Here is a 22,529-nt window from a genome sequence, read left to right on the forward strand (position 1 = left end):
TCGATAAAAAATTACATCCGACGGACGATGTACAATCCTCTTCGTGTAAATCGAGTCAAAATGGAGGGGATTAGTGTCAACAATTAATTTAAAATTCAGAATCGGTTACAATCTACCTAAAATATCTCTATGTTCAAACTCTCAAAACCAATCTCCACGTTTTTTTTCTCTACTTTTCTCTCTTTCACAATCTCCCAAAATCAGTTACACTTTTTTCACCCTTTCTATGTAGTTTCTTATTCTTCTTCACTCTAATAAAAAGCAAATCCAATTCAATTTTTTCTTTCAAACGTAGGTTTCTCTCGATCTCTAACTCATGGAGTAAATCAGAGTTAAATGTAATCTAACGGCGTTAGCCAAGACGGATCTGACGCGTACGTAGGACGCGACGGAAACCTAATAAACTTTTAATATGGTCAGCGCTTTAGGAAAACAAGAAAAATTTTCGTTGCGCAGATTTTGTCAAAATTGATCAACTATAGTTGACTAATTTTTTTCTAATTGTTAGAGGGAAACAATTTTGAGCGAAATATATTTGTTTTTCATTTTTGTTCTCCACAACCCACCACCACCACCATTTTTTATTTACTCCGGTAATGGTCGCTAACAAATGACCATTCCTTCAATTACTTTTAAAACCTTTCTTCTCCTCAGTCCACCACTTTCATCCACTTGGTGGTAGGAGATGAGGAAGAAGAAGTGTTTTGTTTCTATTTAAAATTTTGCACTCCGAAAAATTTATGAAGTTCACAGTTATCCTTTAAATTTTGTACCCCAATTTTTTTTTTATTTCTCCAAAATATCGACTTTAATATTTTTTAACTTCACTAAACCAAAATTACTTCTACTTTTTTTTTTGTTGAACAAGCCAAAAATACTTCTACTAGAAGTGAAAATCATTTTATTTTTGTTTGTCAAACCACAACTTAATCTTTCCTTCACTTACCTCAACGTATATATAAGTTAAGAGCATCCCCAATGCAAAAAAATAAAAATAAAAATAAAATTCAAATTGTCCTGTGTGTCAAAGCGCAATTGAGTTTCTGTTTCGTAGATGTCAATATTGAGATACTCAATTCAAAAGACATCTTCAATGCAACACTCCAAAAACTTAAAAATAACTTAGGTATCATTTCCTAGAACGGACGGATTTGCTTTTAATATTGAGTGGCCAATTGAGATCCTCAAAATAAATCTCAAAATTTGAGTTTATTCTTGAGATATCTCAACATTAAATGGTGTCACAACATTTTGAGATTCAAATTGAGTGTTGCATTGGAGATGCTCTAAGAAAACTATCTGCATCATTAATTTGTGAGGTTGGTTGGGGTCTGTGATAAGGCTGACCAATATATGAACAACGAAATATCTTATTTGGACAGTTATTTTTTGGTCCGCTGTAAATCAACTACGTGACTTAATTGACTTTGATTTAATAGGAGGACAATCTTATAAGGCCTTAAGTATTAAAATTAGTAATTAATTTGAGGATCATAAACAAATACAATAAAAATTAGAAAACCTAACTACTCTTATTCTTATTGTCAGTCTTATACATCTTTTCTTCTTCTTGTCAGTCTTATTCATATTCTTTTACGGCTACTACAAGTAAACTACAACTTCTACCATGACACTATCTTATTTCTCAAACCCTAGATGGACGAGGAAGATAAAGTTCTTCAATCTCCACTTGGATAAGTGTTTCCAGACGTTTCTATAGTAGGAATTAATGATATTTATGAGGTAAAACGTTAAGGGGTTTTTTTTTTATTTCGTTTTTGTAGTTTGGAAGAATCAAATAAGATTTCATGAGCAAAATTCGTAGTGAAAGAGACGGTTACCAGAATTTCGTGGAAAACCTTAAGAAATTTATTACTTTCCTGGGGTTTTCCCACGAAATTATAGGCAATTTTTTTTGTAGTTTGCCACGAAATTTACGTTTTTCTAGGGATTTCCCACGAAACACGATCAGATCTCTTGCTATATACATGATATTGTTTGTGGTTTCTAGGGTTTTGTAATCTATGACATCTAGAAGTTATAGGGTTCTTGAACAGACCAATTTTGCCATGAATTGACTTGTTTTGCTCAACAACTCCTATTTGGGAAAGGTTCAAACCAAAACCACACAAATTTAACAAAAAAATTCTCAAATCTAAGTTTTATGTTTGTTTAATATCATCACTCTCTTTAAGAAGATTCTTCAACAATTTCCTTTGATTTTCTTGAGTCTTGCCATGATCAACAGTTTTGTTCAACAACTCATATTTCGGAAAATTCAAACCAAAACTTCACAAATTTGATGAAAAAAAATCTCAAATCTAAGATTTATGTTGGAATGAACATTATCATTCTCTTTAGGAAGATTATTCAACAATTTCCTTTGATTTTTTTGGTCTTGCCATGATCAACAAATGTCTCCATAACTTTTCTCCTTACAATTTTTTTTTTGATGAGAAATCGACTATGATCTACGTTAGCCGTTACAAGGCATTGATACATCATTAAGATGTGAAAAGCACGACAACCGCCTAAATTAAACCAATAATTAAAGAAGTCTAAAGCCCGACAACAAAGAACCTGAAACCCGACAACATCTACTTTATTTAGTGCCTAAATTAACATGGGATAAATCTTGGTGATAAACTTGATGTAGATTGTTGCGGAAGCGTAAAAGTAATGGAATCCACCATTGTTATTAAACTAAACTAATGAAATTAAAGGTGACGAAATAACGATAAAAGCGATAAAACGATAAACTTGATTAATAATAAACGATAAACTTGACTGATTATAAACTTGATTCATAATATTCTCTGATCTGAATAACAAGGACAAACCTGATTTCCTTTTATAGGAACTTAGAAACTTCTAGATAAACTCAAATTAGGATTCCTAAATATCAAAGATACTCAAACATAGAAACTTCTAAACCTAGACTTAGTAGGAAATACTAAAACATGGAAACTCCTAAACTCTAACCCTAATGGGCTCGGCCATGAGGCCCTCTAACTAGTTCGCCCGTGAGGCCCATCTTGATGGTCTCCATCATACTCCCCGACCGAGAACGAACTTGCCCTCAAGTGAGACTGAACAATGCAATCCTTAATTCCCCACTTCGAGCAAACAGTGCATTGGGGTTGAAGGACACCCACTTGGACGAAGTCACGAGCTTCAATATCATAGTGCAAAGAATCCTGCAAAAATAAATATAGGAAAGAAACTTCCAACAAATTGCAACATCTCCCGTCATCTTTTAATGTGATGAAGACCAAAAACACCACATAATACTTTATGGAAAAATCAACCTTGAATTTCTTCACTTGAACGATCTTCCCACGTTCATCTTCGTGTTGCTTATAAACCAAACTCGAATATGGCTTAATCAAATCTAACTAGAATGAACTGATCTTTTCAAGCTAAAAGAGGATAATTCACTTTGTTCTTCTTTTTCCTCCGTCATTGAGAAAATTTTATTCTTTTTGTCAAGAACTTCTTCTTCAATACCATCGAACACGGTGACCGAAATAACATTCGAGAACTGTCTACTGGATTCAATCTTTGTCTCCACATATGAAAAATATTCATCTAAAGGAAGAAAAACATATCTAAAGATGTTTTTCAATGTAGTCCAATCGTCGACGAATTTTTTTCCTTGATTAATGAGTCTCCCTTGCATTGCATTGAATTGTTCATAGATTCTTTCGGACATATGTTGTTCAATGAGAAAAACCTTATCTTCATCATGGATATCTTGGTTTATGAACCAATCTTCCATATGTTGAATCCAAAAATTTATATGATATTGACAAATAGAGGAATTTTAGAAACGGTATTAATTTTTTCTTCATATTTTCGATCAACATAAAATTGTTTTGAATCTCGAAAGGGATCCCAATCTAAACGTGAAAATTTTTTCCAACTCTCAAGGAGAGATGTATCCATGAAAAAAATTTCATCTTTTGTTCCCAGATTTTTAAAGCTCTGAATACCAGCTGATGTAGATTGTTGCGGAAGCGTAAAAGTAATGGAATCCACCATTGTTATTAAACTAAACTAATGAAATTAAAGGTGACGAAATAACGATAAAAACGATAAAACGATAAACTTGATTAATAATAAACGATAAACTTGATTGACAATAAACTTGATTCATAATATTCTCTGATCTGAATAACAAGGACAAACCTGATTTCCTTTCATAGGAACTTAGTAACTTCTAGATAAACTCAAATTAGGATTCCTAAATATCAAAGATACTCAAACATAGAAACTTCTAAACCTAGACTTAGTAGGAAATACTAAAACATGGAAACTCCTAAACTCTAACCCTAATGGGCTCGGCCATGAGGCCCTCTAACTAGTTCGCCCGTGAGGCCCATCTTGATGGTCTCCATCAAAACTGCATCCAGCAAGACTCGATCTTAAGACCTCACGGGCTTAAGAGAGATGTCCTACCACTGCACCAAAGCGTGATGGGCTCCCTACAAATTTGTTGGTGATGAAGAAAAAGAATAAAAAAAGTGCCTACGATTTGTAGAAGAAAAAATAGAGGGAGGGGACACAAATTAAGAAACTCTAACTTTTAGAGGATATAAGCGAAATTTATTAGAGCGATATCCTCTTAAAAACTGATGTCCACGTAAAATTTCTAATTGTTCCATTTATCAATATAAAATTGTTGTCCACATAAGATATTTGATTGTCTATATATTGACCACCGTGATAAGTTAGACGTTGATCATCTCCATTCTCCACCAACTAAATTACATGGAGAGTTTATTTCTTCCTCACCCACACAAGGAATTAGGTCAATAGCATATTAGCATTATCAACTAAAATCTCTCATTGTCTGCCCCAAGTCAACTATATCTAGAAGTATTTTTTTTATTAGTCTTGTTTTCTACCCAACAGAAAGATCATAAAACGTTTGAGAGAATCTGAGCTGATTAGGTGATACACACCAAAACGTGCAGTCTTGTAAATAGCATTCTCAAAGTTAGTTGCATCCCACTATCACTCTCATCCTACAAGATGTTATCAAGATAGTATCAAATATATATATATATATATATAGTAATTCCTTTATATTTTTATACTTTTAGGAGATTTCCGAATTTCTTGATTTTGGGTATTGATATTTACATAAAAAAATGATTTTTTTTATCATTTGGGTTTAGGCTCTATAAGAAAACATGATTATTACCGCGCTCACGTATATAACGATGTACGTCTCAAATTTTGATACTGAATCCTCCGGATCCAATTTATAAGGAGCAAAAATTGGATTTTCGTCATGAGGATTCTAAACCAAATGTCTAATATGGAAAACCACCTATGACTATGAGCCTATACAACTATATATATATATATATATATATATATATATATATATATATATATAATATATAGTCTTTTCATTTTAGAAGGATTCAACTACTAAAATAGCTTCTTGGGTTGGGGAGAAGCCCTTTCAAAACTCCAAAAAGACTCATATTATTCAAGAATGGCTGTTTCTGTGTTATTGAAGAAAAATATCAGAGCATCAAGAAACTCATCCTCTTCACCACAATCTAAGAAACATTATTCAAGAATCTCTAAAGAAACAGAAGCTGTTGATAGTGGTGCTGAAAGTAGTAGTTCATTATGTCGATATCGAATTCCATTTGCAATTCTAATCTTATTTCTTATATTTCTCTGGTCTTTTTCCGTAACGATTATTTCGGGTTCGTATGTTCATGTCTGTATCTCTTCTAGGAAGCTCAATAATCTATACTGTTTATCTGCAGGCACTCATCCTAATAATATTAGTCATGAAGTCACTTCTTCAATTCCTGATCTTATAATAACTAGTCCTTCTGAAACTATCAATATCAATAATAGTACTAGTACTGTCACCACCACCACTAGTACCACTTCTAGTAGTATTCCTTCTTCTCCTACAAACCCTAGTACCACTTCTAGTAGTGTCCCTCCTTCTCCTATAAATCCTACCCAAGTCTCAATGAAGAAGGTAATTGAAGAAATGAATCAAAATAAAGGAAATATTACTAATGGTAGTAGTTCTAATACTAGTAGTGAATATATCTATAATAAAGATGATAGTGAGTTAGTTTTTGCTTCTAAGGTAATTGAAGAACAACTACAAGTTTTTCGGTCATGGAGACAGAGTACTACTTCAAATAATGGTGGGGCGAAAGCAATGTGTGAAGGGCGAGGGGTTTTCGTTTACGATTTGCCATCGAAATTCAATAAAGATTTGATGGAAGATCATTGTAGTGATATGGTACCTTGGATGAATTTTTGTGAATATTTCGAGAACGGAGCGATGGGTAGACCAATACCGAAACTCGGAAAAGGTTGGTATAAAACTCATCAATATTCATTAGAACCAATCTTCCATTCAAAGGTATTAAAACATCCATGTAGGGTTCATAATGAGAAGGATGCCAAGCTATTTTATGTTCCTTATTATGGTGGATTAGATATATTGAGATGGCATTTCAAAAATGCAACTGATAATGTGAAAGATATGATGACTTTTGAGCTTATGAATTGGCTTCAATTGCAACAACCATGGACTAAGAACTCTGGTAAGGATCATGTATTTGTTTTAGGTAAGATTTCATGGGATTTTCGACGAACAAACGAAGATGCGTGGGGAACTCGTTTGTTAGAATTAGATCAAATGCAGAATCCATTGAAGCTCTTAATTGAAAGGCAACCATGGCATCCTAACGATATCGGTATTCCTCATCCAACCTATTTTCACCCACATTCAGATAATGATATTACCGAATGGCAATCGAAGATAATTGGGTCGAATCGTAAGAGTCTAATAAGTTTTGCTGGAGCACCAAGGCCCGAATCATCAGAGAATATAAGAGCAATACTAATCAAGCAATGTACCTCAAGGGAAGACGAAATATGTCGATTTCTTAATTGTAAATCGGGTGGGTGTGACCAACCCGAATCAGTTTTAGAGCTATTCTTGGAATCAGAATTTTGCTTACAGCCTCCCGGAGATAGTCCGACCCGAAAATCCATATTTGATTCGTTGATATCGGGTTGTATTCCGGTGATATTGGACCCGTTTTCCGCCTACTACCAATATCCATGGCACTTACCCGAAGACCACCGACTATATTCGATATTCATATCTAAAGAAGAAGTGAAAGAGAAGAATGTAGATGTGGTAGAGAGATTGATGAAGGTGTCAAAGAAAGAGAGAGATGATATGAGAAGATACATAGTTTATGAACTTATGCCAAGGTTGGTTTATGGAGAACCAAGTTCAGAGCTTGATAAGTTTGAAGATGCTTTTTCTGTATCAATCAATAGCTTGCTTAATAGAGTGAGCCAACTTGATTTATCTATTGCTTAATTTAGGTTTTTTTGTTGATAATATGATGTATTACTAATTTTTTTGAAAAGATAAGCCTTTAATCACTTTTACTTCCTTTGTTATGATTTTCATTAGCTCTTTTAATTAGCAATGTAAAACTCAATTAAGAGAAAATTCTTAAATACTCATAATACTTGATGAATCTAAACATTGATTTATTATTTACATGTACCTATGATAATAATACATCCTTTATGTTATCATAAGTGTTTTTAGTATCTCTCATAAGTCAATAAGTCATAAGTAATACAACAATTTTTTATCGAAACAACTACATTTTAAACATAAAAAAGAACGAAAACTCGTAATCCTAGGTTTAGGAGAAAACAATATTTGAGATTGTGAAGTCGTATAGGTAATTTGATAGTGGATATCGTACGATTGAGGGATTCCGGTTAGCATTTTATATTAGAGACATATAAATATCAAATCTTAACATGATCAAGTTAAGGACAAAGCAAAATTCTATATGAAGATTAGAGGTTACCACAAAACCTAATAATTTATGTGAGTCAAACATCACTGTGATCAATGACATTTGATAGGGCACTGGAGAGAAGGAGACATGATCCATTTGGGACTCAAGATTTATGCCGCCCTGATTTTGTAAGTCAGGAGCAATTAATAAGGTTTTCATTAAATAAAAGGTTTTCAATAAACAAATAAAAATAAAAATAAAAATAAAAATAATAAGGTTTACTTTTTTTGCCTCCAATTTATGACTAACCGATCGTTTTGTCTCTACAATTGCGAACTTTCACTTTGGGTCCTGGTCTACTTTGGTTTCACCTCTCCAATTTTGCTTTTTGATTTTTTTCATCGTTTAAATTTATTTTAGTTTTTGTGCTTCCACCTCTGTTTCTCTTTGCTTTATCAATAACTCAATTAGTTAGATTTCAACAAAAAAAAAAAAATCACTCAACTAGTGGCCACGAGAGAGTGGGCATTGGACCCTCTACATGCCGATCTTCTTTCTTGGTCCCTTTCCCCTCCCGGCTTCATCCTCATGACCGTCACCATCATCATGTTCCACTAGAGGGCAACAACGCTCTAACGCTAGCCAACAACCATTGGTTAGAGTGGTAAGAAGTATAATCTTCCACTTTAAAAGTCAAGAGTTCGAAGCACGCTGAACAATTAAAAAAAGAGCTCTCTAACGCTAACTAGATTAAGATTGATAAGAGGACGAAGAAGAAATAAATACAAAATGTTAAATAAAAGAAACTATTAAAAGAAAAATCACAAAGGTTGCCCTCACAGGGACGGAAATGGCCACTTGACCAAAAGCTAGGAGCCAAAAACGAATTAACCCAACATTATTTTGTTAGGAAATCAAGCAACATTTATGATATATGTTTATAAAATAACAGTAAACATAGAGACACGCTACTTAACTGTACTATGATTTATAAAATACTCGATCATTAATTATATTTAGTTATATGTAATATAGATATTAGTTATGAAATAATTTATTGCATAACTAAATACTTTTAATTAGGGGTAGAGTGATGTAAAATCAATGGCGTCATAAACTATTATTTTATGAATCTTTTGCTCAGACTCATAAACCTATAGTAGCAAATAGGGACTCCTTAGGTAGGACATGATCCATAAGAAAAGCCAAAAATTAAGTCTGATAGGAGATCAATGGGAGTTAATGATACTTCATTAATGAGAGATTCAACTTAATCCTTCATAGGAGTTGATAGCATTGTACTTTTCTTAAACTAAACATTGTCTTAGGGTTTTCTTAAATAATGTCACTAGTACACATGTTAAAAATCATTTTTTAGTGAAGAAAAACTGGAATAATACGAGTTAAATATTTACTTGTTAAAATAAAATTTTGTAATTTCATATTTTTCTTAGTACATGTGTTGTGACTTAAAAGAACTAATAAAGATCAAAGGTAGAAAACATGTTGTGTGTGCATTTGGAGTTGAAATTTGGAAATCCAGTGGTACTAACGTTTCAGAATGGGCATTTGGAGTTGAAATTTCAAAAAATATTAAGCGTTCGAGTTGGGCTCAGTTGATCGGACAAGGCAAAAGAAAATATTTTGCACAAAAGCCTATCATGAATCTTTTTTGAAGCAAATATTTCAAACAACAAACATTTCATAAATAGACAAGTATCCAATAAAAACTCCAATTTATTTATTCCATTTCAATGGAACAAATCAATGTACCATCAAATAGAGAATAAATCTCATTATTGGCCTTTGACACTGATTGACTTTTGTATAATTTATACACATTTTTAATACATGTACTGTTTTTTTTTGCCACTTTGCAACATGGAGGAGGGGGGATTACATGCCAAATGTTATCAAGCCAAGTGACAATTTACACATCTCTTCCAAAAAAAAGTGACAATTCACACATGGCTAGAAATTTACAATTCATACATTGAGTATTAAAGTGTGTGGGGACTTCAAATGGAAGTTATGGAAGAACTCAAGAATCGTAGATGGAAGATGACAAACGATTAATAATCCATTTAAGAAGCTTCTTAATTCTTGAGATTATGATTGAAAATGCCATCTTTTTAAATTTTCCGTTATTACCTTTAACTCTTAATCTTTTCTTTATACCCTTTAACCGAATTTATGAACAGCCGTCTGCTGCGTTGGCGCACTAATTTCAAATTGTTACGTTTTTCTTACAGTTCAGTCCCATTATTTTAGTTTCATATGTTTCTCCCATTTCTTTTGATTTAATCTGGATCTGAAATACATGAATTTTAGAGATGAATAACATCGATTTGGTTAGTGAGATGATAGTTTCTTACCTTCGGCCAGATGTATCCTCGATTTTCAACCTTCTATCACCTCTCTCCCTCTCTCTATATCTCAATTTGTAAAAGAGATTAGAAAACCTAGATTGTAATGGTGGTTTTGGGAAGAATTTGTCGATGAAAGAGGAAGAGGAGAAATCGTGGGTTTCAACCGCCCAAGAATTAGGGTTTTTGTCTAGCGCACATCTGGACCGTTCATAAACTCAACGGTCCAGATTAAATCAAAAGAAAGGGGCGAAACATAAGAAACTAACATAATGGGACTGAACTGTAAGAAAAACGTAACAATTTGAAATTAGTGCGCCAGCGCAGCAGACGGCCGACGTGGCTTTCTGTTCATAAATTCGGTTCCCCTATCATTTTTGTGTCTCTGCCCGAAATGGTCGGCTGGCCAAAATGTGACATGGCCAGCCACCTGGGACAGACTTGCTTAGGGGCAGTAAGGTGGGTGAAGTTCAAGATTAAGTTATATAATAGACCATTTATTGTCCAGTCCTTCCCAGGCCCCAGCAAGTAAGAGCTTCATAAAATCTGGATGATTGATTTTAATCAATGGTCCAGATTATAAAGGACGAAAATATAAAAGCTAAAAATCTCCAAAATTTTACACAGCTTTCTCTCTACAGTGTTTTCCCTCAACCGAACTTTACTCCATCAACTTCACTTCTTCGATTCTCTTGTCGATTTTCGTCATAATAAGAGGTAATCGTTACTCTCTTAGTCATTTTACCACCATGAGATTGTCTGTTAAAAATATCAAACATTGTCAACACTTGGTTGCTCAAGTAGAAGTGTTGACATAAACTCCAACTATCTCTGGAGGTCTCAGGTTGGATTCCTAGAAGAGGTGGAATGGTTATTGAATTTGGATTATTAGGATATAAATAATGTAGTTGGGCTTTAGACTTGTTCTTGTTAAAATTTGGCGGTTATCGTGCTTATCACATCTTTGAAATATCAATGGCATTGTAATGACTATCTTACATCGTAGTCAATTTCCAAAATAAATAAATAAAAATAAATATCAAACATTAAAAACCCCTAACTATAATCAACCACCATCACCACATATGAGAAATCTTATAGTTATAACAAATCAAAGCACATGTTCCTCAACTGTGAAGAGATCATAAAAATAATAACCTTTAATCCAAAATAAAATAAGGGTAAGAAATCAAAAAGTATATCAATCCTCATATCACTAAGTTGGTTAAATATACAGTATAAACAAGAAACATGGTATGGAGTAGACCCAAGTACAGAAACTTGTTTATATACTTCTATCCAGGTCTAATTAGGAACTCTTTTTTTGCTTCTTCTTTTCTTCTATTCATGCAGAAAACCACAGCAATCAGTATAAAAATTATTTATATACTTGGATCCATTCTAGTCTGAAACAAGCTACCACGACCACGAGTATGAACAAATGACTCCAGTTTTGCCATGTATGAAGCTCTAAATTATCTCCAGGGCTTTCCATAAAATCGGAACGTAATGAAAGAGAGAAATGAAGTTACGATGATATGGCGAGCTCAGCCCATGCTAATGGAGAGTCCTTAAGTTCGCACGATGTGTCTATTTTACTCTCCAACATTTTGCACAATACACTCATGGAAGGCCGCTCTGGACCGTCTGATTGAATACAGAGATTTGCCACTTCACATATTACTTTAAGATCTTCGTGTCTAAAATGTCTCAACTCAGAGTCCACCAGATAAGAAAGTACTTCTGACTGTCCTATATACTCCTTCGCCTGCAATAAAAAGGACAAGGAAAAAGAATTAGCAGGCAGAAATATGTTAAGGCGTAATCGAAAGAGGGTAAGGAAACCGTAAACAAATACAAAGGGAGAAATTTCTCATAGATCCTTTTACTTGGTTTGATGATTTTTCACCAGTACAAAATTCTCAGAGAAAGTAACGACAATGAGATATAGATAATACCCATAAACTAATATAATACGAGTTTACTAGAAAATGGCTTTCCGATTTGTTGGCTAAAACCAAAAGTATGGTGCTACCATGCTAGAGTGATATATGTATTCAACGAGTAAATTAACACTAACTAACCATCAGATGTGGAAAACTTACCCATTCCACCAAGCATCCTCTGTCTTTACAATACGAGGGTCTCCCACTGATAATTTCAAGTAAGAGGACACCAAAAGCAAATGTGTTTCCTTGGACGTCGGTGTGACGAGCTTGTAAAGAATCTGGAAAACTGCAACTAAAATCTCCACTACTAATGGATCCCGAGTTCTTTTCTGATCTTTCTAGTACCGTTTTCCACCTCTCGAAGTCCACCAGCTGCAAAAGATGACCAAGTCAAGAGTCAATTTCAGGAACATACAATGTCACTAAATAGGACAATGCTGTGAACATATTCCATCTGAAGCTTAGGAATGTAAATATTCCCATAATCTGTTCATTGAAAGTTAGATATTATTAGCTTTTGTCGGTTTCGAAATTCTACGTTCATATTCTCACTTTAAAACTCAATTAAACCAAAGCCTACCCATGAAAATCTATTTCTATAGACATTATTAGAGTTCACAGTGCTCAGTCTAACTCTGGTTTGAAGTGTCTGACTTAAAAAAGCATAGATGCGGCATCAGAAACAGTGACATATGCCAACTCGTTCAGTCAACGAACGAAATAGAACGGTTAATAAAATGAAACATCTAAAACTGCGTAATTACCCATAGAAAAGAGGATATGCGGAAACTTTAATCATTTTATTTCCGAAGTATTCATATTGTTCACAGTTTCTTTCTTACTTTCTTAGTAGTGAGCAATAGGCTTAATATTGTAACTCCATTGCTCAAAAGATGTTTCATGGAACAACAATTGCTTGCAAATGAAATCGTAGGCATACCTTTGGAGAAAAATCATCTGTAAGGTACACAGCACTTGAATTTAACTCAGATATTGTGAATGGGGGCTGCAACTCCGTGTGCAGATACCTCAGTCCACGAGCAATGCCAATTACTATTTTCATTCGTCTGGCCCAAGATAACTGACATCCTTCACCAACTACAATACAATAAGTTTTGTGTTCAGCCACCAAACATCGTTAAATCTAATAGACGAAAGAGTAAGAAAACAGACGTACAATGCAAGTGTTCATTTAGGGTCCCATTTGATGCATATCCGAAGACAAGCATCCTTGAAAATGGCTTGCTCTCTCTGCAATAGCCTAGTAGTTTCCCTACATTCTCGTGATTTAATCTCGCCATATCTGCAACCTGAAGCATTAAATTACTAAGAATCAGGAACTTTCTTCTTTTAACTATAGCATTTTGTTTGGTCTGCTCATATGCACGAGAAATGCTAGTCAAGTTCAAGCTACCCGAACCAATTCCCAAATGCTCAAATTAGTTACCTCTCTTTGAAAATAAAGCTCAAGGTAGCCTGTCCAATTCTCTTCCTTGACGCAAAGGGATATCACGGCAATCTCAGGCCCATCTTTTACGTTGCCCTTGTATACTAGACTATCTGGCGAGGAACCAATAATGTTGCTGAAATCTTCACAGGCTACTTCAAGCTCCTGTCTACTCCATCTAACCACATCCTTCAGCTTCTCCGAATCTATTCAGAGACCTCAAAAACAAAGTATTAGAAACATAAAGTTGGACAAACTGATAATAAAAGATAGAAATGCTAAGAAACGTAAATGTTGGAATTGAAGGATAGGAGCAGGACTAACAGAAACTAACCTATATATATTATCATCTGGTCCTTGTTGGTTGCTTTCTTCCAAGGAATCACCACAGGAGTTTGAACTTTACATCTTTTAATAACCGTTAGAACCGCAAAGAGAAAGAGCAAACCAGTGGCAGTCCCCATTATGATTTCTAGAGCTAATAGCCACACAGGTTTTGATGCATGACGATAGTTAGGCACATATTCAGTATGGAGGTGCTTCGTATTTGGTTCTGAATGGGGTTTCAGAGGAGATGTACCATCTAGAAAGAAAAAAAAAACTAGAAATTATATTCAGCATGAAATCAGTACTTGCAATATAACTTTCGTTGATATAGCACAATGAACCCTATAAAACATGAAGAGTTCACTTTATTGAAACAAGACTTAGGTTGAACCCTTGGACTTGTATTATTAATATACATGGTACTTAATGTCAACATATTTCAACCGAAACAATTGAAATTATTTCCAGTTGACTCAAATTACAGACTCATTGTATATACTATTTCAACGAGATTGCCAAAACGATCAAACACTTTTGGTGAACAATGATTTTGACTGAATTTGGAGACAAAAAAGTAAGACAAGTTCAATATTCAAAGATATAAAATAGATCTATAGAAGAGTGAAACATAAGGGGAAAATGTTAGTCAGTAATTGAAGTCTAGCTAGATTTGTTAGAAGCAAATGGAGAATAATGAAGATATAAAATAGATCAATAGATAAAAAGATATAACTTTTTAGAAATATCTTATCTTTCAACTTCATTTTTTATATTTGAATGTTACGCATCCATCTAACGAATAAAATTGGTGCATCATCATCTGTTCTGTCACTAGGAGTGGGAAAATAAAAGATGTACCACAGACAGGAAAGTGAATTCCAATTTTCCACAGTATATTCAAAACCAGGAAAAAGGGACAAAAGTCAGGTACTGGGAGAACAAGGAGCAGAAGGGTGGTCCCTTAAGGACAAGCTGTCCGGGGCTATTTTAAATATCGAAAAGAACAGACAACCATCTGAATCATGCAGGATTCAAGGGAGGAGTGTATGTCTTAGAATTCCGGTTGGAGATGGGCATTATACAAGTTGGAAGACGACCACAGGCTTAAGGAGTGTGAATCTACTTAAATAGGAGAAAGAGAAGACAGTTTGGACGTTACACGAGGATGACGAGCTTACCATGAAATCCTTTTAGGAAGAGCTAGAGGATCCCATAGAGTCAATTGTTTACATGCAAGGAGCTACCGAAAGCAAAAGAAATCCCAAGACACGTTTTATTTTTCATGTGGGAAGCTTGTTAGGGAAGCTTCACATGCAAGACAAGCTGAAGCACAAGGGTTTCATTCATGTTGATCGATAGATGGCCATCGTGTAAAAATGCAGAAGAGTCAATACGCAACTCAATTTTCCAGTATAGTGTCTCATTGCAGATAGGGGAGCAGTAGCTACATCTTTTCAAAGAAACTTGGACACGACAGGGTCAGTCAGGGAAGAGAACTTTATATCATGGAAGTAGAAGAGAGGGTCCAATTTTATGGGGCATGCGCAAGCAGAGAAATCTAAAGAACTTATGAGGTGCATAAGCGGGGATAGAAGAAATCATTGTATTCATTGAAACTAGTTCTTTTTCCTTAATTCAAGCTCAACGACTTCAGTTTTTCAGAATTTCAAGACAATCGTTTATGTAGTGTCTACGTAAGGTAGTTCCTTTGGTGTAGGGTCCCTATGTTGAGATACGATTGCCATTTTGTCATGATCCTATAGGTTTCTTCTTGTATCTTTTGTCCTTCACTTTTGAATAATTTGTTGCCTTTGTCGAAAAAATATTTTGTGCTCTTGAGATCTATGTATGTCATTTTCGTTCTGAGGACCACATGAAATAGCTGATTTACTTCTCTATATAACCTTTACGTCACTTAAGAGTTAGGCCTACTTGGTTTTGAAGCTTTTACAGAGACTCAGAGAGCAACCTTTTCCATAAGTGGCTCTTAAAAGAAGTTTTCTACCTTCTTCCTAAAACTGCTTTGACAATCTCACTACTTTCAAGTTTCAACAAAAGCATTTGGAATTCACTTTACCCCGACACTTCTACAGGTTTAAAATAGGAGCTTCAGATTCCACTATGTAATACTGAACTAGCTATCAAAATCTTAATCCCTAAAGAGTTGAAAGTTTATACTGCTTAGGCTTCAATTGAACACTTACTTTAGATCTAATATACCATTCATCATTCTGTTTATCTATATCATAAAACTAAACCATTAAGGCAGTAAACAAGCAAAATTACACACCACAATGTTGAGAAGAACGCTGTTTGGGATTCCTGTCCTGGAAGCAATTCCCTTGAAAGCTTGATCTGCCGCATCAAAAAAAACAAGAACACCTTAATGAAATATGGTACTTGTGAAGAAAAATAAATTCCTCCTATGAGTCATATCAACAGCAGGGGAAGGTACCTACCTAGACAGATAGCTTAGACACTCGGGTATAATCCCAACAAAGAAGTTATATGAGAAATCTGCCTTTATTAATTGCGGTAGACGGCAGAAACCTGTCGCACTATCAGAAGCATTCCTGAAGCAGCAATAACAGTTATAGTTCAGGAAAATTTAACATCTTTTAATGTTTCACCAGTCAACTAAGACAAGTTAGCTTCAGCTGCAGGAGTTCAAGAAAAAACTTGCAGTAGAATGAAATTTGACAAAAAAATCCATGATATTAAATTCAAACTTCCCAGTAGGATTCTACGATTGATGAACTGATATGCACAAAAGAAGAATAGGTCGCGAAACTGATTGTGCGGGAGTCCATTAATCAGCATGTTTTATCCACTGTAACATGGACACTCCATTTTTAGTGATTTTTGTTTCCTTGTTGACCTACGGAACACGAAGAATCGTGTCTGTGACTCATTGATACTTTTGTTTACCACCATTTAATAATCTTAGATATGTTATGTATGTTCAATGTGTACTTGAACATAATCGTGCTAGACCATTGATGTCAAAATCCTAGCATTTAAAGTTTGAATGCAACTATCTCACCTTACAAAATTCAGATCCCATATTGAATCCAATGATCCGATCAAGGATTCAAGAAGCAATCAGACAATTTCTTATTCAATCGTATGATTCAAGTTAAAGCCAATGATCCGCCTCCTACAGCAACCAAATCCTAAATTGTTTGGTGTTCTCTTGTCTCAAAGGTGTGTTCTCAGTTCTCACCAACATGTGGTTATTTAAGGGATATCAACATTCATCTATTACATTGCTCTCTCTCAAATCGAACGATTCCTCTGTCTACAATTCAACTTTCTCAACTAAACATTTCATGATTTTGTTCTCTGAAGTACTATAATATTAAAAAACTAAATAAATGTAAGCTCTATAGCGAAGTTGCCTATTAATATTCAAGGAAAATAGGTAGACTAAACATGTTATATGCATGATAACTAGATATATGTTACTTTATATACATCTTTATTGTAAATAGTTTACAATATAATTACGAACAACTATAGATATAGTGCAATAAGGAAAGACTTTACATAATGCAGATGCTTATATCCATACTGCATTAAGAAAGAATCTTACGATTTGAAATTCATATATATGCGTTATTTTAGAACAACACGAGATTCACGACAGATTACTGATTTGCCAACATTGTGTACTATATGTTATATGCATGCTTAAGTTTGCATCTGTGGTAGAAGAGAAGGGGCTCGTCTTGCTTTGATGAGACTTCCCCTGGTTAGTGCTACTTAAGCACTAAGGCATTCTTCCACCTTGCCTGGGGTCTTCTTTTAGTTATTAGTTGTGTTGTAGAGGAAAAAAATCATTGTTTGAAATCTCCTATTAAGACATCATTTTACTTGTCATAGTAATGCAACAACATGGAATTCGTGGCATAACCAATGAACCAAAGTTGGTGGACTTCAATATAAAACCATGATTTCCTAGGAAAAATCCACTTACACCCCATTTCCATTAGATGTAAAGTTCTTTTTTCCATTTCCCGGAATAGTTCCCTGAAGTTTATTCCTGTCAAGCCGAAGTTCAACAATATTCCCCAAATTGCCAAATTCAATAGGCAGACTTCCAGTCAATCCATTCGATTCAAGATGCCTGGCACAAAAAATTTAGACGAAAAGAAAGAAAAAGAGGTAGGAGTCAGAGAAAGCAGAAGTGGGTGAACTAGATGAACACAGTTACAGAAGACTTAACACCTAAAGTCATATTAGACTTACATTTTTGTGACGCTAGATAAGCTTCCAATCTCTGGAGGAATCGGCCCTGAAAGTTGATTCATGCTCAAGTCTAAGACCTTAAGGCTTTTCAACATGCCAATTTCCTTGGGTATAGTTCCAAGGAAACTATTCTTGTTCAAAATCCTACAAAACAAAACTCCGTCGAATTAAGATCATATTCTCATGTGTGTGTGTGTGTGTGTGTGTGTGTGTTATACATATATGTTAATCCATTCGAAAAACAATCACAGTTTGATTGAAACATACAATTCTTCCAAAGATGACAACAATCCCAATTCTGGTGCAAGAAATCCTCTCAGAGATGAAGTGGACAGGTTTCTGCAAAATCCAAGTGCTAGATTAGAGGATCTATGAATCTACCAATATCCTGCTTCACCTAGACTTCACAAACAATAGAACAAAGGTAGTAAATTCATCCCAGACTAATGATACTAACCAAAACTAGAAATTTGCAAGCAACAAATATCCGAATAAACAATCTAATTAAGTGAAAATGGATAAGATTATAAGCTTTACTTGACATAGAATAGTGAAGTAACATAAACCCACATGTATATATACAAATAAGATGAGATCTCATGTGAAGATTCAGTTTCTTATGAATGAAAAAAATAGTTCTTACAAAGTGATGACATGATCTCGACTAGATGAACAAGATATGCCTGACCAGCTGCAAGGATCTGCATCTAGGGTATCCCAATTAGACAAAACCAATAATGGGTCTTCATATATAGCTTCCTTGAAAGCTGTAAGAGCCCAAACTGTAGAAATTCCAGAAACCCCATTATAGAGATTTACTCAGACCTTATTATTCAATAGACAAGTAATGGTTACAGAATAAATCCCTAAAAAAGACTAACACCAACCAGTGAAAGAGAATACAAAATTTTCATGAAATTGAATGAAAAGGGAATCTGGAAATTCAACAAATATAGTAATCAAGAGAAGATTGAAATAAGAAAATACCTTCATTAGAAGTAACAGCACTAGAAGATACCATAACAAGAGAACCCAAAATTACATAAATAAGCTGAAATAGACTGATAGATCTCATACTTTCTCTGAAAATGTCTCTATAAAACCAAGAAAGGGAAAACCCAAGAACCCAAAGCCTTGAAAGAATCCAACCAAATGTGGGTAAAATGAGAGATAGGGTTGAATCATGAACAAAGAATAAACAAATGGGAGAAGTGACTGAAACCCAAGTTTATATATATGTTCCTTCTTCAACTCCACAGAGATCATTCATAAGAAATTGATGAAACCCATAGAAAAACAACCTGTAAGAACTTCAAAAGAGTATAAAATCTTCAAACGAGGACTGTATTTTGGTGTAATTCTTTCTTTTCTTTGATGGAATAGAACCAATTTTTTTATGTGGAGTGGGAATCAGTTCTTTATTTTTAATGCACTATGATTGTATGAACTTTATTATTATGGAGCTTTAGACTTTCTCTTATGGACCCACAAATTAAAAATCTCATTCTGATTATTTGCTGTTTGAGCTTTTATACATTTTTCTTCTGTTATGCATTTTACTTTTTCATTTTTTATAACTAATCTTCTGTTGATTATGATTTTCTTGGTGGTGCTTTGTTGTAAACTAGTGTATTTTTCCACTTTGGTGCTTTGTAGTTGTAGGTATCCAAATATGACTGTAATATTTTGGTTAACTCCAACCCACGCGTTAATCAACTGAAAAAAAAAATTACACTATCTCTTTGCCAAAACCCATAGTTTCTTAAACCGGAAATAATTTGTATTAATCAATCAAATTATCAAAATATAGTTTGAATGACTTGTTGAAGATTCGTTGTCAATATAATCTATTATCATATGCGACTATTGTCTAGCGTTTGAGTTGTATGATCGCATTTTGAGCAAAGTTTTCAAGGTGCCACGGGCATTTTTATGAACATCATCGTGCAATGAGTTTTATGAAGAGAAAACACAACTAATTTACTATTTTTTGTGTGTTCATTTTGAAGTCATTAGACTATTTGTACACAACCAACTTAAATAGATTTTCTTTCGGAAAAAAAAAATTAACTTAGTTTTATCTATCTCAAAATATCTTTAGGCTCATGGGGTTAGAGCATCTCCAGCCCCAGTCGGGCAGGTTTATGGCCTCCCCCCGGTGCTCCAAGTCCAACCGAGCGGAGCAGAGGCTGGAGCCTCCCCTTCAGTCGCCCCTAACATTAGGGGCGACTGAAGGGAGTCCCCAAGTGACCGTTGGGATCCCCTATAAAAAGGCTAGATCTAGCCGTTGGAGCAAATCCAACGGCTGGAAATGGGTCCAACCCCCATAAATAGGGGTTGGACCCATTATTCATCTCCCACACTCTTCATCTCTATTTCTTTCTTTCATTCTTGCAAATTTCCTTCTCTCCATTTCATTTCTATCTCTCTATCTTTCAATTTTTTTTGATCTTTTCATTTGTTCACCCATGGATCCAGTATACGTCAACGAATTCGAGAACCAAAGTTATGTGGAAATGTTGTCCCCTAATTCTACTTACCCGTCGGCTCAATTAGGAGTTGATGATTATGAAGTATGTGAGGATTCTTGCGTGCAAGGAGGGACGACTTCCACAAAGATAACTAAACGGGAACCGTATAAGCCGGATAAAGATATTTTACTTGCTAATTGTTATTTAAAAATCACATTTGATGCGGTTGTCGGAAATAGTAAAAAATATAAAGTATTTTGGCAAAAAATATCGGATGACTGTAATGTGAGTGCATAGTTTCAACGCACACTTAGAAGTTGTAAATCTCGTTTCAGTGAGATAAGCTCGGAATGTCAAAGTTTTATATCAACTTTGAGGATAATAAATAAAGTTCCAAAAAACGGGGAAAACGATTATGACCGGGTAATTATTTCAAACTTTTTCATTTTTTTTTTTTTTATCTTTTCACTTCATAATATATACTTAATATATATTTTGTTTATTTTAGTTACAAAGAGCACTTGAAATGTATAAGAAAAATCGCCAAGGAAAAGGGTTTAGGTTCCAACATGTCTACAAAATTTTGATGACACACAACAAGTGGATGGCAGACATGCCAAGAGAGTCAACATCCGGCAAAAGAGATTCCAATACCAATCCATCGGAGGAAAGACCAATTGGCCGTAAACAAGCCAAAGCAAATGCAAGAGTTGGCGAACCATCCACACATTCTACTGCTTCAAAAACTCCCAATGAGGGATATTGGGAAAAAAGAAATGAAGAATCCCAACAGAGATCAATAACTTTGACGGAAGCTGTACGGGTTCAACAAGAGACCCTACGGGTGCAACAAGATTATCTACAAGCAGATAAGGAACACAAGAACCGACAATATGGGATCGACTTAATGAAGATTGATATTAGGTCTCTCGACGAACATGCTCAACGAATGCTTTTAGCGGCGCGAGACGCTTGGTTCAACGGTGTACCACGAGACCCAAGAAACCCCTTATAGTTATTTTTAATTAATTTTTCTAGTGTTGTTTAGTCGTATTTAAGTAGTTTTAAATTTTTAATCAATTATTAGTTGTAATCGATGTTTTCTTAATTGAACTTTATTAAGTAAAGTGGGAAATTTTTAATTCAAATTTTCGGCCTCAAGAGAGGTTGGGGTTAGAGATGAATTTTAGAGGTTGAGCTGAGGTCAAAAATTTTGGGTGAAAAAGTGATTTTTTCGGCCTAAGACAGTCTGGGGTTGGAGATGTTCTTAGAATAACATAAAGATTGTTACAAACAAACTTTTTGTTTTTTGTTGGAAGTGTTACATACAAACCTAAAATCAATTTTTTTTTAAAAGTAAATTCCCAAAAAAAACCTAAAATTGTCCATAACCCTTTGGTGCAGCGGTTGGACACCCCTCTTACGCCTATGAATTCGTGGGATCGAGTCTCGACGAAAGCAGTTTTGCTATCAAAATTTATCTCACGTAATTTAGGCAATATATAAAGTAAATAATATAATAAATTTGTCGGGTTTTAGGCCTCGTTCATGTTGTCGGACTTTAAATCTTTTCCGTTATGGTTTAAATTAGGCGGTTATCGTGCTCATCACAACTTCATGATGTATCAATGCCTTGTAACGACTAACGTAGATCGTAGTCCAATTCTCAAAAAAAAAAAACTAAAATCTAAACCTAGATTTTGTATCTAATTATACCTAATAACACTGATTTGATATTAAGCTAAAAAAAAAAGACAAAATGGAGCTTCAATCCAGTGGATTAGGAAATAGTTGTTCATTTATGGGCTTAATTCTTATTAACTCTTTTCTCTAATTAAATGATCAATGAATTAGAAGATGAAAGCATATTTTCTCGATAACACTATTGAGATTTGAGA

The 22,529-nt window shown here is 34.5% G+C and overlaps 2 protein-coding genes across 2 annotated transcripts; one reads left to right on the forward strand and one right to left on the reverse strand.

Annotated features, from left to right (window-relative positions):
• Nucleotides 1-5,073: 5,073 nt before the first annotated feature.
• Nucleotides 5,074-7,553, forward strand: RHS8 (root hair specific 8). The gene has a single exon (XM_086672219.1). The coding sequence runs from the start codon at nucleotides 5,507-5,509 to the stop codon at nucleotides 7,382-7,384; it is 1,878 nt and encodes a 625-aa protein (XP_086528345.1). The 5' UTR covers nucleotides 5,074-5,506; the 3' UTR covers nucleotides 7,385-7,553.
• A 3,722-nt stretch (nucleotides 7,554-11,275) lies between these two features.
• On the reverse strand, nucleotides 11,276-20,171 carry LOC147569667 (Leucine-rich repeat protein kinase family protein). The gene is made up of 13 exons (XM_086656163.1): nucleotides 19,148-20,171; nucleotides 18,804-18,942; nucleotides 18,428-18,499; nucleotides 18,161-18,304; nucleotides 17,889-18,038; nucleotides 16,372-16,485; nucleotides 16,203-16,267; nucleotides 13,920-14,168; nucleotides 13,586-13,791; nucleotides 13,316-13,448; nucleotides 13,079-13,236; nucleotides 12,295-12,510; nucleotides 11,276-11,957 (listed from the first exon to the last, which is right to left on the reverse strand). Exons 1-13 carry the CDS (start codon nucleotides 19,233-19,235, stop codon nucleotides 11,718-11,720), a joined length of 1,974 nt encoding a protein of 657 aa, XP_086512289.1. The 5' UTR covers nucleotides 19,236-20,171; the 3' UTR covers nucleotides 11,276-11,717.
• Between the last annotated feature and the right edge of the window lie 2,358 nt (nucleotides 20,172-22,529).

The sequence above is a fragment of the Eschscholzia californica genome, unplaced genomic scaffold (genome assembly GCF_041429995.1).
Source record: "Eschscholzia californica isolate CP2 unplaced genomic scaffold, dmEscCali1.0.p SCAF_1, whole genome shotgun sequence".
In the NCBI taxonomy this organism is placed as follows: domain Eukaryota; kingdom Viridiplantae; phylum Streptophyta; class Magnoliopsida; order Ranunculales; family Papaveraceae; genus Eschscholzia; species Eschscholzia californica.

Coding starts and splice junctions, on each gene's coding strand:
- RHS8 (XM_086672219.1), top strand. CDS start 5,507: ATGGCTGTTTCTGTGTTATTGAAGAAAAATATCAGAGCATCAAGAAAC.
- LOC147569667 (XM_086656163.1), bottom strand. CDS start 19,235: ATGAGATCTATCAGTCTATTTCAGCTTATTTATGTAATTTTGGGTTCT. Junction 16,486..17,888: donor ACATCTAATGGAAATGGGGT/GTAAGTGGATTT, acceptor TTGCTGCTTCAG/GAATGCTTCTGATAGTGCGA. Junction 13,449..13,585: donor AGCTTTATTTTCAAAGAGAG/GTAACTAATTTG, acceptor TTAATGCTTCAG/GTTGCAGATATGGCGAGATT.